The 12,165-nt window shown below is 37.7% G+C and overlaps 1 protein-coding gene across 6 annotated transcripts in view; it reads right to left on the bottom strand.

Moving 5' to 3' along the window:
* The window catches only part of LOC138308999 (uncharacterized), a 35,212-nt gene that overhangs the window by 9,311 nt on the left and 13,736 nt on the right, over window positions 1–12,165 (bottom strand). For all 6 annotated transcript variants that reach the window (XM_069250085.1, XM_069250086.1, XM_069250088.1 and 3 more), the window contains 2 exons: window positions 11,159–11,504; window positions 6,881–7,081 (listed from right to left, as the gene is read on the bottom strand). In XM_069250085.1, coding sequence (XP_069106186.1) covers window positions 6,881–7,081; window positions 11,159–11,504 — 547 coding nt within the window. The remainder of the gene's footprint in view (window positions 1–6,880; window positions 7,082–11,158; window positions 11,505–12,165) is intronic.

Genomic DNA, 12,165 nt, shown 5'->3' with positions numbered 1-12,165 from the left:
AAAATATTCACCAGTGAAAAGATACAAAATGTGACCTTTGAACTTGGCCTCTGACCAAATAGCAATGACTTTCGGTCAGTTAATCCCTTGTTTAATTCTGACCAATTTTGCTTCTTAATAACATCACAAACAATAATTGCTGAGTTCATCATTGGCAGCCTTCGCAAAATGTCAAAACAGACCTGAGGGACTTGGAAGCTTTTGAAAAACTTAAGTCAAGTTTGATGCAAAACAAAGTGAAGTTGAAAACATGGTAGAACTTGAAAAAGTTCAAAAATATTTCCATAATTTTCTGCCATTAAAACATTCATAGAACTCAAATGAATGTACATGTATATACACATTAGAAAGGTGAGGGATGAATAATTATGGACGCAAGAGCATTTAAAAACTTTAAGTGAGTTTTGATGCAAAAGAGTTAAGTCTAAAACAAGGGAAAATTTGAAAAAAAAAAAAACAAACAAGAGGCCCAGAGGGCCTGTATCTCTCACCTGGATATTTCAGTAATATTAATAAAATGCTTTCATTATAGTGATATTACAATTCTATTCCTACTCCTTTTGCTGCCTTTACCAACAATGGTTCAAATCAAATGTAGACAAAATCCTTTCATTCTTTGAAATAGAAGATAGATTTTTTCTTTTTTTCAATATTTCCCCCTATTGGGCCCCCACTCTTCAACCCCAGTGGAGCCACAACCTTCATTTATACAACATTAGATCTCCTTTTGCCCTATTGGGCCGCACGGGAGCCACACCCTCCGTTTATACAACATTAGATCCCCTATGGCCAATGATGCTTCAGACCAAATTTCATCAAAATCCATTCAGTGGTTCATGACTAGTAATGATTTAAATGAAATGTTGACGGACGACGGATGGACGACGGCACCGCGCCATGACATAAGCTCATCGGCCCTTCAGGCCAGGTGAGCTAAAAATTTAAACTTTCACTTTAACATTTCAGTTGGATATTGCAAGGATTATTCAAAATAATAAATTTCAAACAAAAAGAAGAATTTCAATGAATTTGCTTTATTTGTCCTAGAAGGATGCCATGGCTAATGAGGGCAAATCAAACCAGGGGTAAGAGTCAAAATTTATACAAACTCTGTTCCCCTTCCCCTGAGGATGTTTCAGACCAAATTTGGTTACAATCCATTCACAACTTTATGACTAGTAGCATTTTGAAGGAATTACCACTATTTCCCTATTTGGTCCCGCCCCTCCGGCCCCCAGGGGGTCATAGTCAAGATTTATACAACTCTGTTCCCCTTCCCCAGAGGATGTTTCAGACCAAATTTGGTTACAATCCATTCAAAACTTTATAACTTTAGCAGCGTTTTGAAGGAATTACCTCTATTTCCCCTATTTGACCCGCCTATTTGGCCCCATAGGAGTCAGAGCCAAGATTGTTTATACAACATTAAATCTCCTATGGCCAATGATGCTTCAGACCAAATTTTATCAAAATCCATTCAGTGGTTCATGACTAAGTAGAGATTTAAATGATTAACCTCAATTTCCCCTATTGGGCCCCGCCCCTCCGGCCCCAAGGGAGTCACACTCTCCGTTTATACAACATTAGATCTCCTATGGCCAATGATGCTTCAGACCACATTTCATCAAAATCCGTTCAGTGGTTCATGACTAGTAGCGATTTAAAAGATTAACCTCAATTTCCCTTATTGGGCCTCGTCCCTCCGGCCCCAAGGGAGCCATACCCTCCGTTTATACAACATTAGATCCCCTATGGCTAATGATGCTTCAGACCAACTTTCATCAAAATCCATTCAGTGGTTCATGACTAGTAGCGATTTAAAGGATTTACCTCAATTTCCCCTATTGGGCCCCGCCCTTCCGGCCCCAAGGGAACCACACCCTCCGTTTATACAACATTAGATCCCCATTGGCCAATGATGCTTCAGACCAAATTTCATCAAAATCCATTCAGTGGTTCATGACTAGTAAGGATTTAAAGGATTTACCTCAATTTCCCCTATTGGGCCCCGCCCCTCCGGCCCCAAGGGAGCGAAACCCTCTGTTTATACAACATTAGATCCCCTATGGCCAATGATGCTTCAGACCAAATTTCATCAAAATCCATTCAGTGGTTCATGACAAGTAAGGATTTAAATGAAATGTTGACGGACGACGGATGGACGACGGACGCCGCGCCATGACATAAGCTCATCGGCCCTTCGGGCCAGGTGAGCTAAAAATTTAAACTTTCACTTCAACATTTCAGTTGGATATTGCAAGGATTATTCAAAATAATAAATTTTAAACAAAAAGAAGAATTTCAATGAATTTGCTTTATTTGTCCTAGAAGGATGCCATGGCTAATGAGGGCAAATCAAACCAGGGGTAAGAGTCAAAATTTATACAAACTCTGTTCCCCTTCCCCAAAGGATGTTTCTGACCAAATTTGGTTACAATTCATGTAGAACTCTATGACTAGTAGTGATTTAAAGGATTTACCTCTATTTTCACCTGTTTGGCCCCGCCCTTCGGGCCTTAGGGGGGTCAGAGCCAAGATTTATACAAGATCTGTTCCCCTTCCCCTGAGGATGTTTCAGACCAAATTTGGTTACAATCCATTCACAACTTTATGACTAGTAGCATTTTGAAGGAATTACCACTATTTCCCTATTTGGTCCCGCCCCTCCGGCCCCCAGGGGGTCATAGCCAAGATTTATACAACTCTGTTCCCCTTCCCCAGAGGATGTTTCAGACCAAATTTGGTTACAATCCGTTCAAAACTTTATAACTAGCAGCGTTTTGAGGGAATTACCTCTATTTCCCCTATTTGACCCGCCTATTTGGCCCCATAGGAGTCAGAGCCAAGATTGTTTATACCGTACAACATTAAATCTCCTATGGCCAATGATGCTTCAGACCAAAATTTTATCAAAATCCATTCAATGGTTCATGACTAGTAGCGATTTAAAGGATTTACCTCAATTTCCTCTATTGGGCCCCGCCCCTCCGGCCCCAAGGGAGCCACACTCTCCGTTTATACAACATCAGATCCCCTATGGCAAATGAAGCTTCTGACCAAATATCATCAAAATCCATTTGGTGGTTCATGACAAGTAGAGATTTAAATGATTTACCTCAGTTTCCCCTATTGGGCCCTGCCTCTCCAGCCCCAAGGGAGCCACAACCTCCGTTTATACAACATTAGATTTCCTATGGCCAATGATGCTTCAGACCAAATTTCAACAAAATCCATTTAGTGGTTCAAGACAAGTGGCGATTTAAAGGATTTACCTCAGTTTCCCCTACTAGACCCTGCCCCTCCGGCCCCAAGGGAGCGACAACCTCCATTTATACATTAGATCTGCTATGGCCAATGATGCTTCAGACCAAATTTTATCAAAATCCATTCAACGGTTCACCACTAGTAGTGATTTAAAGGATTTACCACAATTTCCCCTATTGGGCCCCACCCCTCTGGCCCCAAGGGAGCCACACCCTTCGTTTATACGACATTAAATCTCCTATGGCCAATGATGCTTCAGACAAATTTTATCAAAATCCATTCAGTGGTTCATGACTAGTAAGGATTTAAATGAAATGTTGACGGACAACGGACGGACGGAGGGACGACGGACGACGGCGCTGAACTATGGCATAAGCTTACCGGCCCTTCGGGCCAGGTGAGCTAAAAATATCTCTCAAGTCAATAATCGCTCACATTTTCTGTAACATACAATTACTTTTTATTTTATATAAAATGACTAACAGTGATTTTTTGTTGAAAATTATGGTTTGAATTTAATCTTTCAATGACAAATTACCTTCTATTATGTAAAACTGCCCTATTTAATCTTAAAATAACTAAATATTGGCATTTTTGTCCTGGTAACACTATGGACATTGACGTACACAATAGACAAAGGTAACACCATCGACATTTGTCCATGGTTTTACCTGCATTGAAATTTCTTGTATGGGGCTTGATCATCATAATGTCATTCATTCTAGAGTTTTAGAATGGACTATGTAGACTGAATACTGTTATATCCAAGTGTTTCAAATGCATTTAACACTACAAAATAAATAACAAGAGGCCCAATGGGCCTTAACGGTCATCTGACTATTGTTCAATACAGCACAGAAGAATTGTACAGTAGCGTAAAATAAATCTTTAGAGAAAATTCAAAAGACACAATGGGATGAAAACACTCACTTTTTCATTCGACATAAATAAAGGGATTGTATACTAAGATGTATAATTGTGAGATTGTAATTCTTTTATTATTGTGACCAAGGAAATAGGCCAAGGTCATTCAAGCGACCAAACATGAATGCTCTTCATCCAACTTCCAAGCATGCTACAGGCCTAATATCAAGTCCCTGGGCCTCTTGGTTATTGAGAGGAAATTGTTTAAATGTTTTAGCCTATTTGACCTCTGTGACCTTGAATGAAGGTCAAGGTTATTCTTTTGAACAAACTTGGTAGCTCTTCACCCAAGCATGCTACAGGCCCAATATCAAGACCCCGGGCCTCTTGGTTATTGAGAAGAAGTTGTTTCAAGATTTTCACATTTTTGACCTCTGAGACCTTGAATGAAGTTCAAGGTCATCGGTTTGAACAAACCAGATAGCCCTTCACCCAAGCATACTACAGGCCTATTATCTAGTTCCTGGACCTCTTGGTTATTGAGAAGAAGTCGTTTAAAACATTTTCGCCTATTTGACCCCTGTGACTTTGAATGAAGGTCAAGGTCATTTGTTTGAACAAACTTGGTAGCCAATCAACCAAGCAAGCTACAGGCCCAATACCAAGTCTGTGGGCCTCTTGGTTATTAAGAAGAAGTCGTTCAAAACATTTTTCCCTATTTGACCCCTGTAACCTTGAATGAAGGTCAAGGTCATTCGTTTGAACAAACTTGGTAGCCCTTCACCCAAGCATGCTACAGACCTAATATCTAGTCCCTGTACCTCTTGGTTATTAAGAAGAAGTCATTTAAAACATTTTCCCCTATTTGACCCCTGTGACCTTGAATGAAGGTAAAGGTCATTCGTTTGAACAAACTTGGTAGCCCTTTACCCTAGCATGCTACAGGCCCAATATCAAGTCCCTGGGCCTCTTGGTTATTGAGAAGGTTTTCACATATTTGACCCCTGTGACCTTGAATGAGGGTCAAGGTCATTCATTTTAACAAACTTGGTAGCCCTTCATCCCAGTATGCTACAGGCCATATATCAGTACCCTGGGCCTTCCGGTTATTGAGAATAAGTTGTTTGAAAGGAGAGTTTACGCACGGCGGACAACGACGGACGAAGCACGATGACTATAGGTCATCCTGACCCTTCGGGTCAGACGACCTAAAAATGCAGTATGTCTTAGTGTACCAGGTCTTGTCTGTGGTGTTACCATTTTTGTCCATAGAGTTACCAAGACTCTTTGTGGTGTTACTGTTGCTGGTCTTATTTGTGAATCATTATTTTGAAATTTATTTGATGTTTGGTATTTGTAAAGAAGAACTTTTTATCATACATTAATTATAATATCAATTAAATGCCACTATTTATAAATTTCCGATGGTAAGACTTATTTTTTTGTCAGTGGTGTTACCAAAATTTGTCTATGGTGTTACATCATTTGGTAACACCAAAGACAGTAACACCACAGAATTATTCTTCAATTTTTAAGATTTTCATTTCTACTCTTCATCATAGTACAAAGTGTAATGTCTCAATTTGAACTTATTAGTAATTCCTTTCAAACACAACAGAAAGTCTTACTGGAAATACATGCCAAGGTTCAAAACATTGGTAACACCATGGACTCTGAAATGTTCATCGATAGTAATACTCGCCTTTGATTTAATTAAATTCAGAATCTTCCTTCACTTAGCCTTTAATCATCATGTGACAAACAAATAGGGAGTAGATGCTAAGCAAATACATTATAGGTAATGGTACTTATCTTTCCAACTGATGTATCATCTAAACCAAAATAATTTTGGTAACACCATGGACATTTCTTCAAAGGACGGGTGAATTTTTTTTTGAAAATACATCAAATCATATTTATTTTCGAAAAACCTATTAAAAATTAAAAATATTTTATGGTTATCTACATAATAAATACCAAATTAACATTTTATTTAAGTTTGAATTTTGGTCATATCTACTGTGACACACACATTTTCTGTGGTTGACCTATTTTAAATCGGAAAACATAATCTTAATTATCACTTTCAACACAAAAGTGCTCTAAAATTTAATTTCTTTGCTCCATATAGTCAGTTATATTTCTCAAACATAAACCTCTTCCTATTCAGACATTTAAAAAAAGACGATATATAGAGCAGACAGCTATTTGGAACATTTCTGAGAACGACTCATATATTAAATTTGAGAGACAGATCCCTTTAGTACTTTCTGAGATGTAGCAGTAACATGAATTGTTTACGGAAGGAAGGATTGTAATATCATGGAATATGGATCTACATTTAATGCACCACACGTTAATTTCAATTCACATGGGAGAGTGGACAATGATTTGTCTATTTTATTTCTGTTGAGTATCCTATGTCATAAGGCTAGCGACCGCCAGATTTCAATAGACTGGCCACCAGCCCATAAGTTTTATTGTTTCTTTTTCTTGTTAAGAATTGCTATGCTAAATTCTAATATCTAAAATCAGACAAATCCTAGAGACTGAAATTTTTTTTTTTCCATTTCCTCGATAATTTTGATATTCTAGAGGCAAGGGGCCAGTCTTAGGCAGTCTAGCTATCAACAACGCATGTAACTTTAGTGACATGTGCCCTGTGTAGAGTCAATGTACTCCTGTACACAGGAAAGGTTAGAGGTATAGCAGCAGGAAATTCTTCCTTCAAACATTTCATTATTCAACATACCAATACTTGTATCACCATACAGGCCACTTAGTTTACAATCAGGCACAGGGCATGGACATTTGGTTCCTTGTTTTCTCTTTGAATGACGATCAATGATGTATGATGGTGATGCTGCCAACTTCACAAAAAGGTGGTTCGCTAGCAGAACAGTTATTTCTGTCTCTGAAAACATTCCAGATTTTTCCAATGCAGCATGGGCATCTGATAAGAAAAAATGAAATACTTTAATTATACAAGAATGCATCTTAAGTCACTACATGTATGTATCAGTATCTTCACTGTTTGGGAAAATATACATATTTCTCATTTACTGTACGTGTACTGGCATATAAGTAGTATTCTAATTTTAGCGCTTTTCACTTTCAAGTGATTTTGCTAATTTAAGTGCATCGCTAAAATTTGTCCAAATTGTAACCTGTAATCTTATCATAGTGATTGTGCAAATTCAAGATTGTGCTAATAATCATAAATTAAAGTCAACATCCCCTTCGAGCGCTAAAATATGAGTGTGCTAATTTAAGTACATGTACATTATTTTCATTTGACAAAATTTAAATTATCATTTATCAGTTAAGATTTGTTGGAATTTGTACTTTCTAATAATGGTACTTAATTTGGTAAATAACCCTGCCATAAATTTACTGTCTTCAACTACCTTTCTTTAAAACACATGCTGTTGTTCATTTACCTAATCTTTGTGGTAATCAAAGGGATTTTGGCGCCCACCAATATATGATCAACTAGGGACCAGGAGGAATGTTAACCTATTTATGAAAATTGAGAAAGATCCCTTCAGTACTTTCTGAGATCCAGCTGTAACAAACTTCAATAGTCAAAATCCAAGATGGTTGCCTGTTGGCCATGTTGTTTTTCCGATCAAAACCAAAATACAACATACAGGAGGAGCCTTTGTATGAAATATGACAAAGATCCCTTTATTACTATCTGAGATATAGTGGTAACAAGAGTGGTATACTTCTGGATCTGTCCAATATTAGGAGCTTAGTATTTCTAAGATGTAAAGGGTTAAGTGTCTGGGAATTAAGAGTTTTGATTTTCTAATATCATCAAGTGATGATGATTGAATTAGCTACAAATATTCAAGATTAAAAATAATGTTTCTTGTCTCAAAGCATAAGGTTTCCTACATCTACATCTGTCATTTCAATAATGCCTGTACCTTCTTCTTTGTCCATGATTAGGAGTTTATAAAGTCTAAGATTTGGGGTTTAAGGGTCCAAGAATTATGAGTTTTGATTTTCTGACCATCATTTGCAAGTGATGATGTTTGAAATAGGGTTAAAGATTCAGAAAATAAATTGATATGATACTTTGCTCGAAGCATATGGTTGGTGTAATACATATTTTCATTGATGCTTGTGTACACTTTCTTAATATATTTCAAGAGCCTGAGAATTTTGAGTTTTATCTTATAAGCATAAATTTGTGAAGCATAGGTGAAATTTTTCTTTGAAATTTCATGAATTAATTGGTTTTAAAGATTGAGATAGCATTAAACAACAAGAGGCCCATGAGCCTTAACGGTCACCTGAGTTTTAAAACATTTCAGTTAAATTGACCCTTTTTGCCTCTGGGGGTTAGTCATGGCTGATATAAGCATGCCATCAAAATGTCATCCCATGCTGATAAGGTCGACCAAGTTATAACAAATTCAAATAGAAATCCAACAAATAATAGCCAAATTAAGCACAAATGGGATGGTCATACAGACAGGAGATACTAGTACATTTGTCTGCATACTTGTGTGGGGCAACTTAATTTGAAATTAACAAGAGGCCCAAGGGCCTAATGGTCATCTGACAATCACTTACAGCAAGGACATACTTCAGTCCAAAAGCCTCACCCAGCATCATATATTGTCTGTCTACAGCCATTGAAGTATCAGAGGAGGAGTAGGATTTCAAAGTCAAATTTCAGCAAAGTTGCCCCTTTGGAGCCCCGCCCCTCTGTCCCAAAAGGTCTGACATGGCTAATTAAGTCTCCCAAACAAAGACTTATTGTGTTTACTCCTTTCTTCTTCTTATTATTAGGGCTTTTCACCAATGGTGAAAAGACCTATTGTTTTTGTTATGTTTCTTTTTCTTCTTATTATTCTTCTTTCGTATTTTGTGGAGTGTTTTCCGGTTAATTGATAAAAGATATGTATTAAGTCTCATCAGCATGTTGTAGGGCAGGGTTTGAAGGTGTTACACGAACAGAATGATGTAGGTCAAAAATCCAATATGGCCGCCATGACTTCATAAGTTAACAAGAGATCCCAGAGGGATCTTGGCGCCCACAATTGTATGATCAATGCCAGTCAATGAAACACTGATCTTTTCTCTGCTTTTCCCTTTTTTTCCGGTGTTATTTAATCAATAAATCATTTGACAACATGACATACCTAGTCTGCAAATAACTAGGGACCAGGAGGAACATATATATGAATTTTGAGGAAGATCCCTTCAGTACTTTCTGAGATCTAGCAGTAACAAACTTTAATTGTCAAAATCCAAGATGGCCGCCTGTCGGCCATGTTGTTATCCGATTGGTCCTAAAATACAATATGCATAACTAGGGACCAGGAGAAACCTACATGTGAAATTTGAGAAATATCCCTTCAGTACTTTCTGAGATCTAGCGGTAACAAACTTTAATTGTCAAAATCCAAGATGGCCGCCTGTCGGCCATGTTGTTATTGAACTGGTCCCAAAATACAATATGCATAACTAGGGACAAGGAGGAACCCATATGTGAAATTTGAGAAAGATCCCTTCAGCACTTTCTGAGATCTAGCGGTAACAAACTTTTATTGTCAAAATCCAAGATGGCCACCTGTCGGCCATGTTGTTATCCGATTGGTCCGAAAATACAATATGCATAACTAGGGACCAGGAGGAACCTACATGTGCAATTTGAGAAAGACCCCTTCAGTACTTTCTGAGATCTAGCGGTAACAAACTTTAATTGTCAAAATCCAAGATGGCCGCCTGTTGGCCATGTTGTTATCCGATCAGTCCCAAAATACAATATGCATAACTAGGGACCATGTTGTTATCCGATCAGTCCCAAAATACAATATGCATAACTAGGGACCAGGAGGAACCTATATGTGAAATTTGAGAAAGATCCCTTCAGTACTTTCTGAGATCTAGCGGTAACAAACTTTTATTGTCAAAATCCAAGATGGCCGCCTGTCGGCCATGTTGTTATCCGATCAGTCCCAAAATACAATATGCATAACTAGGGACCAGGAGGAACCTATATGTGAAATTTGAGAAAGATCCATTCCGTACTTTCTGAGATCAAGCAGTAACAAACTTTAATTGTCAAAATCCAAGATGGCCGCCTGTCGGCCATGTTGTTATTCGAACGGTCCCAAAATACAATATGCATAACTAGGGACCAGGAGGAACCTATATGTGAAATTTGATAAAGATCCATTCAGTACTTTCTGAGATCTAGCGGTAACAAACTTTAATTAACAAAATCCAAGATGGCCACCTGTCGGCCATGTTGTTATCCGATCGGTCCCAAAATACAATATGCATAACTAGGGACCAGGAGGAACCTATCTGTGAAATTTGAGAAAGATCCCTTCAGTACTTTCTGAGATCAAGCGGTAACAAACTTTAATTGTCAAAATCCAAGATGGCCACCTGTCGGCCATGTTGTTATCCGATCAGTCCCAAAATACAATATGCATAACTAGGACCAGGAGGAACCTATATGTGAAATTTGAGAAAGATCCCTTCAGTACTTTCTGAGATCTAGCGGTAACAAGAATTGTTTACGGACGGAAGGACGGATGGACGGACGGACGGACAGCGGACGCTGCGCCATGGTATAAGCTCACAGGCCCTTAGGGCCAGGTGAGCTAAAAATAGCAAAATAAAGCAAAATATAACACAGGTAGGAACATGTTCTTTACGAAAAACGGTAAATTTCGAACCAAAAGTCTACTTTCACAAGATTTACTTTCACTCAATTACGCAACAACACAGAAGAGTTCCAAAATAGCAAAGCAAGTTTCAGATGCTGCTATATCAATACCTACGTAAAATATCATTGCAAATATGGATTATGTATCTTAATTTAAAACATATCTACTTTATCAATATCTGGGTGGTATTTTACTTAAATGTTTGCCACTAGTTATGTATATTGGGACTTTTAAGTCCAACTATTTTGATGTTTTAATATGTATGCAAAATCTGATCCTCTTCCCCAAGGATGTTTCTACATGTTTTCTACAGAGAAAGACATAGATAAATGTACCTTTATTGAGAAGGTAATCCAACAGCTTGCCCAACAGATGTTTTTCTTGCTTTTTCTCTGGTAGCTCCTTTTCGTCTAAATAGTGTAACAGAATGTAGATTCCCTTTTCAAATACACTTCCAAAAACATGAAGAGGTTCTACAGGTGTAACACTGCAATAAGCTTTAGAAAAAGCGAATCCCTGTTGACAGTCTGCACCATTACAATTAACAATTTTAAGTGGTGTCAATGTATAAGAAGGAACACTCAGATCTGAGAGTAATCCCATACAGATTGCCGTTTTGAGAACAAGTGCTTCCGGAAACTCGGGAATGGTTGAGAAACGGCCCTTCTTGGATTCATCCACCTGTTGATGTTAATATTTATTCAGGCATTAGTCACATATATATATATCAAACATATTGAATATAATTCCACATGTTCACAAAACAAGAGGCCCAGCTGGATATTTCAGTATTTTGCTACATTTTGATCTGCTTAATATTTCATTGATGCATGGTACATCCCAGTCCAAACAAAATAAGGAACGAAACAGCGGGATCCCAATTTCATTTTCTTATGGGCATCAATCTTAAAATGCATATGCACAACTACAGGGGTCATGGGGAACCTACATAATGAAATTTGTGAACAATCTATTCAGTACTTTCCAAAAAATAGTGGTAATAGTTGGAAATCTTGGAGATTAGGAATAATTTTATAAGTTACTGGTATGCATGGAATACATTGAAATAAACCATTTATAAACAAGAGGCCCAGAGGGCCTGTAATATATGCGCTCCCCTGGATATTTCAGTAATAATAATAACATGCTTTCATTATAATGATATTATATTCCTACTCCTTTTGCTGCCTTTACCAACAATGGTTCAAATCAAATGTGGACAAAATCCTTTCATTCTTTGAAATAGAAGATAGATTTTTTCTTTTTTCAATATTTCCCCTTTAATTGGGCCCCCACTCTTCGACCCCAGTGGAGCCACAACCTTCATTTATACAACATTAGA

Source organism: Argopecten irradians, chromosome 15 (genome assembly GCF_041381155.1).
Source record: "Argopecten irradians isolate NY chromosome 15, Ai_NY, whole genome shotgun sequence".
In the NCBI taxonomy this organism is placed as follows: domain Eukaryota; kingdom Metazoa; phylum Mollusca; class Bivalvia; order Pectinida; family Pectinidae; genus Argopecten; species Argopecten irradians.
This window is presented reverse-complemented; position numbering and strand designations above follow the sequence as displayed.